Source organism: Pimephales promelas, chromosome 2 (assembly GCF_988280905.1).
Source record: "Pimephales promelas chromosome 2, fPimPro1.hap1.1, whole genome shotgun sequence".
NCBI lineage: Eukaryota > Metazoa > Chordata > Actinopteri > Cypriniformes > Leuciscidae > Pimephales > Pimephales promelas.
The window spans coordinates 29,079,726-29,095,625 of NC_142770.1; the positions used below are offsets into that span (position 1 = coordinate 29,079,726).

The window sequence follows — 15,900 nt, forward strand, 5'->3', positions numbered from 1 at the left end:
TGCCGCAGTTCAACTCTCTGGACTGCCTCTGGATATTGAAGAAGTGGAGAAAAAAAAACAAAACAAAAGAACCTCAAGTGGAGCTTTAACAATCTGCCCTTTTAACCAGTGTTGTCCAGGGGAGAGCGCGAACGCAGTCCCCCACTACCATAAATTATGCAGTCGAGATTCCCACATTTGGGGAATTCGCAGGGGTCAGCACAACCCAGAGTGCAATGGCCGAGCCTCGCCCTGGGTGAACCACCTTCCTGATCATGGTGTCTCCCCTGCCAGGTAAGTATGAATTCCCAGGCCTTCAGTCAGAAGCACCCTGCCCCTCTCCCCAATCCTCACCAGCGGTTTGCCAGTCAAAAAAGGGGCTTTTTTTTTTTTTTTTTTTTTGCACGCTCCGCATCCGGCTCCATGAGCCATAAATGTACATAATGCGCCGTCCCCGAATAGTGGACGGATCAGATGTTAAACTGACAGAGGAACAGGGGTTCCTTTTCGTCTTGTTTTTACACCACAATTCTACCCAGGCTAGTATAGCACATGATCACCTACAACACCCACTCACACTAGCTCCATTATCACCTTCTGTTACACAAGACCACTACATTTCTTTCATTGAACACTTTAGGAGGGTGCACCGTTCCCAGAAGTACTGCAATACCGGGTCGATGCGTGGAGTGGACGGAGCAAGCCCCTATGCCATCTCCCAGGACCAAAAATCAATTTAATATGTGGTGCCCGGGTAGGGCACGTATCAGATATTAAACTGATAAGAACAGATACTACACTTGATCTTAGCCAAAAGGCCGAGAAGCGATGACGCAGCGACGCCGAGGCGGGGGAGCCGGCAAAGGCCACGCCCACCTGGGCCGCGGCGAGAGGGTCTAAGGTCGCCGGCAAACAAGCTCAGCTCAGATTGGTTGACACCGAAAATGGATCACAACAGAGTGCACAGCACGACACTCTGGAGTGCAACCTGGGATTTTGGACCATCAACATTCCGCCTTAAAAGTGAGCGGGCAGACCAAAGCGTCCGTGGTAGAGACTTGAAACTCTGAGGGATGGTAGGACCGGCCCGGTACTACAACCTCACCAAGGCTCGCCCCGATCGGCCCCAAGGTGGCGCTGCAGCGATCAAAAGTACGAAATGGCTCGTAACTCCTCGACCGTCGGTCGCAGACCCAAGTGTCTTACATCACCGGAATCCTTGGCTCGAGCCGAACAAGATGCATGCCTCGGATTGGGTGGTCGCGCTGGCGAGATTTTCGGGTATTTTGGATTTTCTGAAAAACCTACTTTTGCACACTAGTCCTAGGTTTTTTGCCCGATCTGACCCAAACCGGTGCAGAAAGATTCTCTGGAGTCTGACTGCCAACAGGGATCGGGAAACAGTTGGAATTTCCATCCACGTTGGCGACGGTACGCCAAAACGTTGGGGGTGGGCGAGGCGGGCTTTACTTAAACGGCTATAACTCTCCAACGGAATGAGACAATTGCACCCAACTCGGTACACCTGTGTACGGGCTCAGCCCGTGGTCACGTGAAGAGGAATGCGGCGACTGGCCACTTGGTGGCGCTGTAAACAGAAAAAAACACAACATGGGTGGCTGTATATCACGTGACGTTTCACACGTGCACAATGTTTTCATACCACATGATAGAACTCCTCATTCCGAACAACTTTGCCTCCAGGACAACTGCTGTGAACTAAGTCGTCCGTCAAATATTGGAGACTATTTGAAGAATTGAGGAGAAAAAAGAAAACCCTCCTCACACAGACCGGTCCTAGACTGTTTCGTATCTCTCGAGCAACCGCCGCAGTTCAACTCTCTGGACTGCCTCTGGATATTGAAGAAGTGGAGAAAAAAAAACAAAACAAAAGAACCTCAAGTGGAGCTTTAACAATCTGCCCTTTTAACCAGTGTTGTCCAGGGGAGAGCGCGAACGCAGTCACCCACTACCATAAATTATGCAGTCGAGATTCCCACATTTGGGGAATTCGCAGGGGTCAGCACAACCCAGAGTGCAATGGCCGAGCCTCGCCCTGGGTGAACCACCTTCCTGATCATGGTGTCTCCCCTGCCAGGTAAGTATGAATTCCCAGGCCTTCAGTCAGAAGCACCCTGCCCCTCTCCCCAATCCTCACCAGCGGTTTGCCAGTCAAAAAAGGGGCTTTTTTTTTTTTTTTTTTTTTTGCACGCTCCGCATCCGGCTCCATGAGCCATAAATGTACATAATGCGCCGTCCCCGAATAGTGGACGGATCAGATGTTAAACTGACAGAGGAACAGGGGTTCCTTTTCGTCTTGTTTTTACACCACAATTCTACCCAGGCTAGTATAGCACATGATCACCTACAACACCCACTCACACTAGCTCCATTATCACCTTCTGCCACACAAGACCACTACATTTCTTTCATTGAACACTTTAGGAGGGTGCACCGTTCCCAGAAGTACTGCAATACCGGGTCGATGCGTGGAGTGGACGGAGCAAGCCCCTATGCCATCTCCCAGGACCAAAAATCAATTTAATATGTGGTGCCCGGGTAGGGCACGTATCAGATATTAAACTGATAAGAACAGATACTACACTTGATCTTAGCCAAAAGGCCGAGAAGCGATGACGCAGCGACGCCGAGGCGGGGGAGCCGGCAAAGGCCACGCCCACCTGGGCCGCGGCGAGAGGGTCTAAGGTCGCCGGCAAACAAGCTCAGCTCAGATTGGTTGACACCGAAAATGGATCACAACAGAGTGCACAGCACGACACTCTGGAGTGCAACCTGGGATTTTGGATCATCAACATTCCGCCTTAAAAGTGAGCGGGCAGACCAAAGCGTCCGTGGTAGAGACTTGAAACTCTGAGGGATGGTAGGACCGGCCCGGTACTACAACCTCACCAAGGCTCGCCCCGATCGGCCCCAAGGTGGCGCTGCAGCGATCAAAAGTACGAAATGGCTCGTAACTCCTCGACCGTCGGTCGCAGACCCAAGTGTCTTACATCACCGGAATCCTTGGCTCGAGCCGAACAAGATGCATGCCTCGGATTGGGTGGTCGCGCTGGCGAGATTTTCGGGTATTTTGGATTTTCTGAAAAACCTACTTTTGCACACTAGTCCTAGGTTTTTTGCCCGATCTGACCCAAACCGGTGCAGAAAGATTCTCTGGAGTCTGACTGCCAACAGGGATCGGGAAACAGTTGGAATTTCCATCCACGTTGGCGACGGTACGCCAAAACGTTGGGGGTGGGCGAGGCGGGCTTTACTTAAACGGCTATAACTCTCCAACGGAATGAGACAATTGCACCCAACTCTGTACACCTGTGTACGGGCTCAGCCCGTGGTCACGTGAAGAGGAATGCGGCGACTGGCCACTTGGTGGCGCTGTAAACAGAAAAAAACACAACATGGGTGGCTGTATATCACGTGACGTTTCACACGTGCACAATGTTTTCATACCACATGATAGAACTCCTCATTCCGAACAACTTTGCCTCCAGGACAACTGCTGTGAACTAAGTCGTCCGTCAAATATTGGAGACTATTTGAAGAATTGAGGAGAAAAAAGAAAACCCTCCTCACACAGACCGGTCCTAGACTGTTTCGTATCTCTCGAGCAACCGCCGCAGTTCAACTCTCTGGACTGCCTCTGGATATTGAAGAAGTGGAGAAAAAAAAACAAAACAAAAGAACCTCAAGTGGAGCTTTAACAATCTGCCCTTTTTTAACCAGTGTTGTCCAGGGGAGAGCGCGAACGCAGTCCCCCACTACCATAAATTATGCAGTCGAGATTCCCACATTTGGGGAATTCGCAGGGGTCAGCACAACCCAGAGTGCAATGGCCGAGCCTCGCCCTGGGTGAACCACCTTCCTGATCATGGTGTCTCCCCTGCCAGGTAAGTATGAATTCCCAGGCCTTCAGTCAGAAGCACCCTGCCCCTCTCCCCAATCCTCACCAGCGGTTTGCCAGTCAAAAAAGGGGCTTTTTTTTTTTTTTTTTTTTGCACGCTCCGCATCCGGCTCCATGAGCCATAAATGTACATAATGCGCCGTCCCCGAATAGTGGACGGATCAGATGTTAAACTGACAGAGGAACAGGGGTTCCTTTTCGTCTTGTTTTTACACCACAATTCTACCCAGGCTAGTATAGCACATGATCACCTACAACACCCACTCACACTAGCTCCATTATCACCTTCTGCCACACAAGACCACTACATTTCTTTCATTGAACACTTTAGGAGGGTGCACCGTTCCCAGAAGTACTGCAATACCGGGTCGATGCGTGGAGTGGACGGAGCAAGCCCCTATGCCATCTCCCAGGACCAAAAATCAATTTAATATGTGGTGCCCGGGTAGGGCACGTATCAGATATTAAACTGATAAGAACAGATTTTTTTCTTTCGAAAAGTTTTATTGTCACAATGTCGTTCCATTATTTCCATTTGCATGTACATTTTTTCTTTTAGATCACATTTTTACACATATTAAAAGGGACACATTATTTACTGTTAAAAGTTTCTTGTTTGTGTGTTGTGTAAAAAGTCCATGTATGTTTTAAAAGAAAGGTAAATGGTTTAAATAATGGGAATAAAACAATAAAACATGTCAGATAAAAAACAATAAAACAATAAATTATGCCACATAAAACATCTCTTGTACAGGATCGAGGGTGAGTCCCTATCAAGAATGTCCATTCACTCCAGGTCTCCAGAACAGGCCCCGGACTCCTCGCTTCCAGCGCCCAGCGGAGATCCCCTCTCCTCCGGCCCGCTGGCCCGCTGTTCCCGTAGCCGGTGTGGTGAGGGTGCATCTACGGGCGGCCAGGGTCGGGGGTGGCCGGGACCTCTTTGGTGTGACCCCAGCCCCCCCATCCGAATAACGACGTCCGGCGCCTCCTGCAGCGCAGATCTAACTAATTGCTCGCACGCGTGGAGGGGCACCGTAACGCGTTTCCCCACCAGCAGGTTTCTGGTGGCCCAGATGGCATCCTTGATATGGTTGAGGGTGAGCCAGAGCGAGGTAAATTGCTGTGATGTTAGCTCCTTCAAGCCCTGACCCACCCCCAGGATGGCGAGCCTGTATCCCACCTGGGCCCGACCCGCCGGCAGGCACGGGAAAACCAGGGGGCTGGTCTTGGCCCACAGGTCCCGCGCAGCACCGCACTCCCAGAGCAGATGGTAGACGGTCTCCGGGGAACCACATCCGGACCGTGGGCAGGTGGGGTTTTTGGCCATGCCTCTGGAGTGCATAACCGCCCTGACCGGGAGGATCTCATGGGCCACCATCCACGACAAGTCCTTAAGCCTGTTCTAGAGAGCTGGGTGGGCTGCGGTCCTCCAAACGTCTTTGGCCTCACCTAGTGTGAGGCCTGGAACTGGACTCACCGATTCTCGATCCTGCACAAGAGAGACAAGAGACTTGTGGTTAGTTAAAATAGTGGCATCATTTGTTTCTAAAAGGTATTTCTTTAAAAATGTCTTAATAAAAAGATGTTCTTTTGACAGATTAAAAGACACTGGACTTTTAAGATCAATGGGTAAAATTTTCAAGCTTCTTAGGTATGACCCCATCCAGAATCGGGTCATGGCTGCTGTCTTGTGTTCTCTGGATGGGGTCAGTGCATACTGGATGTGGAGGGCGGCAAAGCGGCTGCCTAAAAACAGGTGGGGGTCTGGGAGGCCTTTCCCGCCATTCTCTTTTTTCTTTTTGACGACCTCCCTCTTGAGTCTTTCCCACTTGGACCCCCACAGGAAATAAAATACCGCCCTCTCCAACTTGTCTAGGAATCGTCTTGGGGGACTAAAAACAGAACAGACAAGTAAAATCAGTGGTAAAATCACAGCTTTAAAAATTAAAATCTTGCCTTCAATCGTCAGATTTCTTAGTCCCCAAAAGCCCAGTCTTTGCCTAACTTTCCCTAACATGTCAGTCCAGTTACCCTGTCCTCCACCCTCCCTGTCAAATTTAACACCTAGAATTTTCAAATTATTATCTTTAAAAACCAAATCTAGTCCACCTTTGTCAACGTTCCCCCACGGCCCGAAGAGCTGGGCCTCAGACTTGCTCCTATTGAGCTTGGCGCCTGAGGCCCGACCGTACCAGTCAGTCAAGTCCATTGCTCTTCGTACCGATAAAATGTCCGTTGCTAAAAGGGTCACGTCGTCCATGTATAAAACGCAGGTTGCCGTCAGTCCACTAGTCCCTGGGATGCCTAGTCCTTTAATCCATTTGTCCCTTCTCAAGATTTGTGCCAGTGGCTCTATACAAGCCACATACAGAAGGGGAGATAAGGGACACCCCTGACGGACGCCGCTGTAGATATTAACAGCTTTGGATAAATGCCCATTAACTACAATTCTGCTGACCAGGCTGTTGTACAGCAGTCCCACCCAGGCTATGAACCGCCCTGGAAACCCCATTTTACCCAGTACCTTAAAAAGGAACTGGTGCGAGATACGGTCGAATGCTTTTTCAAAGTCTAAATTTAGGACTACTAGCCGAAGGTTTCTGTCTCTCGCATAACAGATGGCGTCTCTGATCAGCACCAGGCTGTCCGTGATCTTCCTTCCTGGCACAGCGCATGCTTGATCCGGGTGGATTACGTCCTCTAAAACTGTCGACATGCGTGTGGCTAAAATTTTGCTAAAAAGTTTACAGTCGACATTTAAAAGAGTGATGGGTCGCCAGTTCCGTAAGTCAGTCTTGTCCCCTTTCTTATGTAAGAGTGAAACTATCCCTATTCTAAAGCTGTCAGGAAGTCTTTCAAGAGTCTCAAATTCTTTAAAAACAGTCAGTAAGTCGAAAGCTAAAATATCCCAAAAGGTCAAATAAAACTCCAGAGGAAGTCCATCGGTGCCGGGGGACTTTCCTCGTTTAAAACTTTTGAGTGCTTTGTGAATTTCTAAAATGTTGAAATCTTGAGATAAAATTGTACCTTCGCCATCGACTTTCTTTTCTAAAAACTCTAAAACCTCCTGTAACGTGTCATTGTGGACTTCTTTGGTGCTGTATAGGTTTTCATAAAATACTTCAGTTTCCTTTAAAATTTCTTTTGTGGTATAAACCTCCCTCCCTCCACTTTTCAAAGCTGTGATTGCCCCACCCCGTGAAATAATTTTTTTAAAGAAATACCTCGTGCACCTTTCACCTTCCTCAATCTCCTTCTCCCTGCTCCTTAAAATGACACCTTTGCTTTGAATTTCGGATAAAACTGACATTTCTTGCTTTATTTCTTTGATTTCTTCACTAAAATCGATCCCATCGTTTAAAAGGTTAAAATATCTCTGTAGTCGTTTTTGCAGCCCCATCATGCGTCGATTTAATCTATTCTTTTTGATTTTTCCTATCTTTCTAAAAAACTGTCTCGTCCGTTCTTTTACCATCTCCCACCACTGTGCACGTGAGTCGTAGAAGTCTTGGAGGGTCTGCCATTGGCTGAACTGCTCCCTGTACTCACTGACTACATCTTTATCTTCCAAAAGGGAGCAGTTCAGCTTCCACAGCCCTCCCCCTGCAGTCACACCAGTGGGGAGTGAAAGGGTGCATGACAGCATTGTGTGATCTGAAAAAAAGAGGGGGGTTAATGTTGCATCGGTTGGCAGGCAGTCCCGTGTAAAAACGTAGTCAATGCGAGAGGCTCTGGTGCCGTCACCACTGAACCAGGTGAAGCCCTCCTCTCTCTGATGCATTGCTTTAAAACAGTCCACTAATTTAAAATCTCTAACTAAATCCTGCAATAAAACCGATGTTTTATCAACTTTAAAATCCTCTGTCCTCTTCCTGTCTTTCTTGGTTAAAACGCAATTAAAATCCCCTGCTACCACTAGGGGAGCCCTACCTAACATGTGGGGCCGCAGGTCTTCTAAAAGCTCATACCTATTGTTTTTGTCTGTAAAACCATACACATTTAAAATGTTAAAATCCTTACCTAAAAAAGTCAGATTAGCTAAAATTGCCCGCCCGTCCCTCACCACAGTGCTGCCCTTCACCAAGATATTGGGGTTTTGTATTAAAATGGCGACACCGTCATTTTTATTAAAATTGGACCCACTCCAAACGGAAACTCCTGGGGTCCAAATCTCCTCCCACTTTCTGTAATTGGATAAAAAAGGCAGACCACATTCTTGTAATAAAAACACATCTGACTTAAAAGTTTTTAAAAAGGATAGGACACTCTGTGCTCGTATATTGCTCCTCACACTTCTCACATTGATGGTGGAGATAGTGAGAGCCATGAGCAGTATGGTTAAAAGGGTATGAGACATTTAAAAGCAACAAAAGGACTACAGAGATTTAATTAAAATCAGGTTATTTCTTGTTGCACTTGCCGTCCCTTTTCCCCAGAAAGCCTGGGATCAGGGAGGAAAGTGCTTGACGTCTCAGGGCTCACAGAGAGAACCTCTTGTGAAGCCTTTGGCGTCGATGTTCTTAGCTTAAAATGCAGAAAAGATACTTCATTAGGAGAGTCTGTGGGCCACACACGGTCTAGATCTTCCATGGGGGAACTATCTAGCCGGTGCGCTACCCGCAGCTTTTTCTCCTCCGTTTGGACCAGAGGAGATCTCGCAGTTCTTTTCTGCACTTGAGCATTGGGAAGAGAAGAATCTGTCTCACTCCCACTAGTTGACCCACTAGCCTCAGACACGGTGACAAGGGAGGAAGCCGTTTCCTCCTCTTTGTCGTCCACCTCTTCTTTACCATTATCATTTTGAGGATTGGCTTCCTCCCCCTGACCAGCTGTTCGAGTTGACTCCGCCCCTGTGGCCGCCCCACTTCCTTCTTCCAGTCCAATCCCTGAGGCTGGCTGAGGATTTGAATTTCCCGCCAAAACCTCAGGGCCCGCCTCCTTTATCGTTTGCTCTTTGGGTGGGGCGGCCATTTTGTTGTTTTTTAGCTTGTTGGCAAAACTTTGGGGGCAGTCTCTGTAGAGATGGGATGATTCTCCACAGAGGTTGCACTTTCTGCCATTTTTTCACTCTTCAAAAGTGTGTCCAATTTCTCTGCACTTCCTACACACTACTTCTTGGCACGCCTCGGCGAGATGCCCAAGTTGGCCACACTTGCGGCATAGCTTGGGCATCCCTTGATAATGGATGTAACCTCTATTCTCTCCCAACACAATCATAGAAGGAATTTGACTCAGGCCATGGTAGCTGTTGGGATCTGCCCATTGTTTAATGGGCACTCTCCACGCACAGCTCCAGATACCGTCTTCATCTAAAACCTTGACTGGTTGACCACGAATAGAGCAATATCTTGCCAACCATACAGCAATGTCTTCTCCACTAACTGTTTCATTAAACATCCTGACAATCACCACTTTCAGCGAATTATCAGTCAGTTTTTCCACAGTGAACATGGAGAAATTGGCTTTACACAATTCATACCGAGCCCAAAAAGTACTTAGCAAGGAAGCAGAAGCAAAACTAACGTCGAAGCCATGATTCAGGGGCAGAGTCAACAAGCAGTTAATATCAATAGCCTTAAAACCGAGAGTCTGTTGGATGCACTTCCTGGAAAAGTCCAACCTGGACATCGCCTGGAGAGTGCCATCCTCCTTTGTCTTAAATTTAAAACGCACGCTGTGGTGCCTCCTCATGCCGGCACGAGCAGCCGACATGTTGGAGGCACCACTAGCCTGCTGCGGCTAAAATCCAACAATAAATATACAATAAATAAATTAAAACCTGCTTACCTTAAAACCAGAAGATTCCTCGTAGAACGAGTCGTCAATTAAAAGCCGCTTGTCAATGTACCTCCTGAAGGGTGTATGTCCCGTGTGACAAGCAACACACGAGACCAAGTCCAACAAGAGGCGATCGCTGTCTCAGACGTCCGACCAGACCACTTGATCTTAGCCAAAAGGCCGAGAAGCGATGACGCAGCGACGCCGAGGCGGGGGAGCCGGCAAAGGCCACGCCCACCTGGGCCGCGGCGAGAGGGTCTAAGGTCGCCGGCAAACAAGCTCAGCTCAGATTGGTTGACACCGAAAATGGATCACAACAGAGTGCACAGCACGACACTCTGGAGTGCAACCTGGGATTTTGGATCATCAACATTCCGCCTTAAAAGTGAGCGGGCAGACCAAAGCGTCCGTGGTAGAGACTTGAAACTCTGAGGGATGGTAGGACCGGCCCGGTACTACAACCTCACCAAGGCTCGCCCCGATCGGCCCCAAGGTGGCGCTGCAGCGATCAAAAGTACGAAATGGCTCGTAACTCCTCGACCGTCGGTCGCAGACCCAAGTGTCTTACATCACCGGAATCCTTGGCTCGAGCCGAACAAGATGCATGCCTCGGATTGGGTGGTCGCGCTGGCGAGATTTTCGGGTATTTTGGATTTTCTGAAAAACCTACTTTTGCACACTAGTCCTAGGTTTTTTGCCCGATCTGACCCAAACCGGTGCAGAAAGATTCTCTGGAGTCTGACTGCCAACAGGGATCGGGAAACAGTTGGAATTTCCATCCACGTTGGCGACGGTACGCCAAAACGTTGGGGGTGGGCGAGGCGGGCTTTACTTAAACGGCTATAACTCTCCAACGGAATGAGACAATTGCACCCAACTCGGTACACCTGTGTACGGGCTCAGCCCGTGGTCACGTGAAGAGGAATGCGGCGACTGGCCACTTGGTGGCGCTGTAAACAGAAAAAAACACAACATGGGTGGCTGTATATCACGTGACGTTTCACACGTGCACAATGTTTTCATACCACATGATAGAACTCCTCATTCCGAACAACTTTGCCTCCAGGACAACTGCTGTGAACTAAGTCGTCCGTCAAATATTGGAGACTATTTGAAGAATTGAGGAGAAAAAAGAAAACCCTCCTCACACAGACCGGTCCTAGACTGTTTCGTATCTCTCGAGCAACCGCCGCAGTTCAACTCTCTGGACTGCCTCTGGATATTGAAGAAGTGGAGAAAAAAAAACAAAACAAAAGAACCTCAAGTGGAGCTTTAACAATCTGCCCTTTTAACCAGTGTTGTCCAGGGGAGAGCGCGAACGCAGTCACCCACTACCATAAATTATGCAGTCGAGATTCCCACATTTGGGGAATTCGCAGGGGTCAGCACAACCCAGAGTGCAATGGCCGAGCCTCGCCCTGGGTGAACCACCTTCCTGATCATGGTGTCTCCCCTGCCAGGTAAGTATGAATTCCCAGGCCTTCAGTCAGAAGCACCCTGCCCCTCTCCCCAATCCTCACCAGCGGTTTGCCAGTCAAAAAAGGGGCTTTTTTTTTTTTTTTTTTTTTGCACGCTCCGCATCCGGCTCCATGAGCCATAAATGTACATAATGCGCCGTCCCCGAATAGTGGACGGATCAGATGTTAAACTGACAGAGGAACAGGGGTTCCTTTTCGTCTTGTTTTTACACCACAATTCTACCCAGGCTAGTATAGCACATGATCACCTACAACACCCACTCACACTAGCTCCATTATCACCTTCTGCCACACAAGACCACTACATTTCTTTCATTGAACACTTTAGGAGGGTGCACCGTTCCCAGAAGTACTGCAATACCGGGTCGATGCGTGGAGTGGACGGAGCAAGCCCCTATGCCATCTCCCAGGACCAAAAATCAATTTAATATGTGGTGCCCGGGTAGGGCACGTATCAGATATTAAACTGATAAGAACAGATACTACACTTGATCTTAGCCAAAAGGCCGAGAAGCGATGACGCAGCGACGCCGAGGCGGGGGAGCCGGCAAAGGCCACGCCCACCTGGGCCGCGGCGAGAGGGTCTAAGGTCGCCGGCAAACAAGCTCAGCTCAGATTGGTTGACACCGAAAATGGATCACAACAGAGTGCACAGCACGACACTCTGGAGTGCAACCTGGGATTTTGGATCATCAACATTCCGCCTTAAAAGTGAGCGGGCAGACCAAAGCGTCCGTGGTAGAGACTTGAAACTCTGAGGGATGGTAGGACCGGCCCGGTACTACAACCTCACCAAGGCTCGCCCCGATCGGCCCCAAGGTGGCGCTGCAGCGATCAAAAGTACGAAATGGCTCGTAACTCCTCGACCGTCGGTCGCAGACCCAAGTGTCTTACATCACCGGAATCCTTGGCTCGAGCCGAACAAGATGCATGCCTCGGATTGGGTGGTCGCGCTGGCGAGATTTTCGGGTATTTTGGATTTTCTGAAAAACCTACTTTTGCACACTAGTCCTAGGTTTTTTGCCCGATCTGACCCAAACCGGTGCAGAAAGATTCTCTGGAGTCTGACTGCCAACAGGGATCGGGAAACAGTTGGAATTTCCATCCACGTTGGCGACGGTACGCCAAAACGTTGGGGGTGGGCGAGGCGGGCTTTACTTAAACGGCTATAACTCTCCAACGGAATGAGACAATTGCACCCAACTCGGTACACCTGTGTACGGGCTCAGCCCGTGGTCACGTGAAGAGGAATGCGGCGACTGGCCACTTGGTGGCGCTGTAAACAGAAAAAAACACAACATGGGTGGCTGTATATCACGTGACGTTTCACACGTGCACAATGTTTTCATACCACATGATAGAACTCCTCATTCCGAACAACTTTGCCTCCAGGACAACTGCTGTGAACTAAGTCGTCCGTCAAATATTGGAGACTATTTGAAGAATTGAGGAGAAAAAAGAAAACCCTCCTCACACAGACCGGTCCTAGACTGTTTCGTATCTCTCGAGCAACCGCCGCAGTTCAACTCTCTGGACTGCCTCTGGATATTGAAGAAGTGGAGAAAAAAAAACAAAACAAAAGAACCTCAAGTGGAGCTTTAACAATCTGCCCTTTTTTAACCAGTGTTGTCCAGGGGAGAGCGCGAACGCAGTCCCCCACTACCATAAATTATGCAGTCGAGATTCCCACATTTGGGGAATTCGCAGGGGTCAGCACAACCCAGAGTGCAATGGCCGAGCCTCGCCCTGGGTGAACCACCTTCCTGATCATGGTGTCTCCCCTGCCAGGTAAGTATGAATTCCCAGGCCTTCAGTCAGAAGCACCCTGCCCCTCTCCCCAATCCTCACCAGCGGTTTGCCAGTCAAAAAAGGGGCTTTTTTTTTTTTTTTTTTTTGCACGCTCCGCATCCGGCTCCATGAGCCATAAATGTACATAATGCGCCGTCCCCGAATAGTGGACGGATCAGATGTTAAACTGACAGAGGAACAGGGGTTCCTTTTCGTCTTGTTTTTACACCACAATTCTACCCAGGCTAGTATAGCACATGATCACCTACAACACCCACTCACACTAGCTCCATTATCACCTTCTGCCACACAAGACCACTACATTTCTTTCATTGAACACTTTAGGAGGGTGCACCGTTCCCAGAAGTACTGCAATACCGGGTCGATGCGTGGAGTGGACGGAGCAAGCCCCTATGCCATCTCCCAGGACCAAAAATCAATTTAATATGTGGTGCCCGGGTAGGGCACGTATCAGATATTAAACTGATAAGAACAGATTTTTTTCTTTCGAAAAGTTTTATTGTCACAATGTCGTTCCATTATTTCCATTTGCATGTACATTTTTTCTTTTAGATCACATTTTTACACATATTAAAAGGGACACATTATTTACTGTTAAAAGTTTCTTGTTTGTGTGTTGTGTAAAAAGTCCATGTATGTTTTAAAAGAAAGGTAAATGGTTTAAATAATGGGAATAAAACAATAAAACATGTCAGATAAAAAACAATAAAACAATAAATTATGCCACATAAAACATCTCTTGTACAGGATCGAGGGTGAGTCCCTATCAAGAATGTCCATTCACTCCAGGTCTCCAGAACAGGCCCCGGACTCCTCGCTTCCAGCGCCCAGCGGAGATCCCCTCTCCTCCGGCCCGCTGGCCCGCTGTTCCCGTAGCCGGTGTGGTGAGGGTGCATCTACGGGCGGCCAGGGTCGGGGGTGGCCGGGACCTCTTTGGTGTGACCCCAGCCCCCCCATCCGAATAACGACGTCCGGCGCCTCCTGCAGCGCAGATCTAACTAATTGCTCGCACGCGTGGAGGGGCACCGTAACGCGTTTCCCCACCAGCAGGTTTCTGGTGGCCCAGATGGCATCCTTGATATGGTTGAGGGTGAGCCAGAGCGAGGTAAATTGCTGTGATGTTAGCTCCTTCAAGCCCTGACCCACCCCCAGGATGGCGAGCCTGTATCCCACCTGGGCCCGACCCGCCGGCAGGCACGGGAAAACCAGGGGGCTGGTCTTGGCCCACAGGTCCCGCGCAGCACCGCACTCCCAGAGCAGATGGTAGACGGTCTCCGGGGAACCACATCCGGACCGTGGGCAGGTGGGGTTTTTGGCCATGCCTCTGGAGTGCATAACCGCCCTGACCGGGAGGATCTCATGGGCCACCATCCACGACAAGTCCTTAAGCCTGTTCTGGAGAGCTGGGTGGGCTGCGTTCCTCCAAACGTCTTTGGCCTCACCTAGTGTGAGGCCTGGAACTGGACTCACCGATTCTCGATCCTGCACAAGAGAGACAAGAGACTTGTGGTTAGTTAAAATAGTGGCATCATTTGTTTCTAAAAGGTATTTCTTTAAAAATGTCTTAATAAAAAGATGTTCTTTTGACAGATTAAAAGACACTGGACTTTTAAGATCAATGGGTAAAATTTTCAAGCTTCTTAGGTATGACCCCATCCAGAATCGGGTCATGGCTGCTGTCTTGTGTTCTCTGGATGGGGTCAGTGCATACTGGATGTGGAGGGCGGCAAAGCGGCTGCCTAAAAACAGGTGGGGGTCTGGGAGGCCTTTCCCGCCATTCTCTTTTTTCTTTTTGACGACCTCCCTCTTGAGTCTTTCCCACTTGGACCCCCACAGGAAATAAAATACCGCCCTCTCCAACTTGTCTAGGAATCGTCTTGGGGGACTAAAAACAGAACAGACAAGTAAAATCAGTGGTAAAATCACAGCTTTAAAAATTAAAATCTTGCCTTCAATCGTCAGATTTCTTAGTCCCCAAAAGCCCAGTCTTTGCCTAACTTTCCCTAACATGTCAGTCCAGTTACCCTGTCCTCCACCCTCCCTGTCAAATTTAACACCTAGAATTTTCAAATTATTATCTTTAAAAACCAAATCTAGTCCACCTTTGTCAACGTTCCCCCACGGCCCGAAGAGCTGGGCCTCAGACTTGCTCCTATTGAGCTTGGCGCCTGAGGCCCGACCGTACCAGTCAGTCAAGTCCATTGCTCTTCGTACCGATAAAATGTCCGTTGCTAAAAGGGTCACGTCGTCCATGTATAAAACGCAGGTTGCCGTCAGTCCACTAGTCCCTGGGATGCCTAGTCCTTTAATCCATTTGTCCCTTCTCAAGATTTGTGCCAGTGGCTCTATACAAGCCACATACAGAAGGGGAGATAAGGGACACCCCTGACGGACGCCGCTGTAGATATTAACAGCTTTGGATAAATGCCCATTAACTACAATTCTGCTGACCAGGCTGTTGTACAGCAGTCCCACCCAGGCTATGAACCGCCCTGGAAACCCCATTTTACCCAGTACCTTAAAAAGGAACTGGTGCGAGATACGGTCGAATGCTTTTTCAAAGTCTAAATTTAGGACTACTAGCCGAAGGTTTCTGTCTCTCGCATAACAGATGGCGTCTCTGATCAGCACCAGGCTGTCCGTGATCTTCCTTCCTGGCACAGCGCATGCTTGATCCGGGTGGATTACGTCCTCTAAAACTGTCGACATGCGTGTGGCTAAAATTTTGCTAAAAAGTTTACAGTCGACATTTAAAAGAGTGATGGGTCGCCAGTTCCGTAAGTCAGTCTTGTCCCCTTTCTTATGTAAGAGTGAAACTATCCCTATTCTAAAGCTGTCAGGAAGTCTTTCAAGAGTCTCAAATTCTTTAAAAACAGTCAGTAAGTCGAAAGCTAAAATATCCCAAAAGGTCAAATAAAACTCCAGAGGAAGTCCATC

The 15,900-nt window shown here is 48.9% G+C and overlaps 1 protein-coding gene, 8 non-coding genes and 2 pseudogenes across 9 annotated transcripts; all 11 read right to left on the minus strand.

The window, feature by feature from the left end:
• Positions 1–116: 116 nt before the first annotated feature.
• On the minus strand, positions 117–281 carry LOC148997045 (U1 spliceosomal RNA). The gene has a single exon (XR_016147598.1). It is a non-coding gene; the product is annotated as a U1 spliceosomal RNA (small nuclear RNA).
• A 337-nt stretch (positions 282–618) lies between these two features.
• On the minus strand, positions 619–809 carry LOC148997046 (U2 spliceosomal RNA). Its single transcript, XR_016149283.1, has one exon. It is a non-coding gene; the product is annotated as a U2 spliceosomal RNA (small nuclear RNA).
• Positions 810–1,920: 1,111 nt separating this feature from the next.
• Positions 1,921–2,085, minus strand: LOC148997047 (U1 spliceosomal RNA). The gene has a single exon (XR_016147699.1). It is a non-coding gene; the product is annotated as a U1 spliceosomal RNA (small nuclear RNA).
• A 338-nt stretch (positions 2,086–2,423) lies between these two features.
• LOC148997048 (U2 spliceosomal RNA) lies at positions 2,424–2,614 on the minus strand. The gene has a single exon (XR_016149287.1). It is a non-coding gene; the product is annotated as a U2 spliceosomal RNA (small nuclear RNA).
• Positions 2,615–3,727: 1,113 nt separating this feature from the next.
• Positions 3,728–3,892, minus strand: LOC148997049 (U1 spliceosomal RNA). Its single transcript, XR_016147599.1, has one exon. It is a non-coding gene; the product is annotated as a U1 spliceosomal RNA (small nuclear RNA).
• A 336-nt stretch (positions 3,893–4,228) lies between these two features.
• Positions 4,229–4,403, minus strand: LOC148997050 (U2 spliceosomal RNA; annotated as a pseudogene).
• A 4,559-nt stretch (positions 4,404–8,962) lies between these two features.
• LOC148997051 (zinc finger CCHC domain-containing protein 3-like) lies at positions 8,963–9,610 on the minus strand. Its single transcript, XM_089119388.1, has one exon. It carries the CDS (start codon positions 9,608–9,610, stop codon positions 8,963–8,965), a length of 648 nt encoding a protein of 215 aa, XP_088975514.1.
• Positions 9,611–10,979: 1,369 nt separating this feature from the next.
• Positions 10,980–11,144, minus strand: LOC148997052 (U1 spliceosomal RNA). The gene has a single exon (XR_016147700.1). It is a non-coding gene; the product is annotated as a U1 spliceosomal RNA (small nuclear RNA).
• Positions 11,145–11,481: 337 nt separating this feature from the next.
• On the minus strand, positions 11,482–11,672 carry LOC148997053 (U2 spliceosomal RNA). Its single transcript, XR_016149290.1, has one exon. It is a non-coding gene; the product is annotated as a U2 spliceosomal RNA (small nuclear RNA).
• Positions 11,673–12,785: 1,113 nt separating this feature from the next.
• On the minus strand, positions 12,786–12,950 carry LOC148997054 (U1 spliceosomal RNA). Its single transcript, XR_016147603.1, has one exon. It is a non-coding gene; the product is annotated as a U1 spliceosomal RNA (small nuclear RNA).
• A 336-nt stretch (positions 12,951–13,286) lies between these two features.
• On the minus strand, positions 13,287–13,461 carry LOC148997055 (U2 spliceosomal RNA; annotated as a pseudogene).
• Between the last annotated feature and the right edge of the window lie 2,439 nt (positions 13,462–15,900).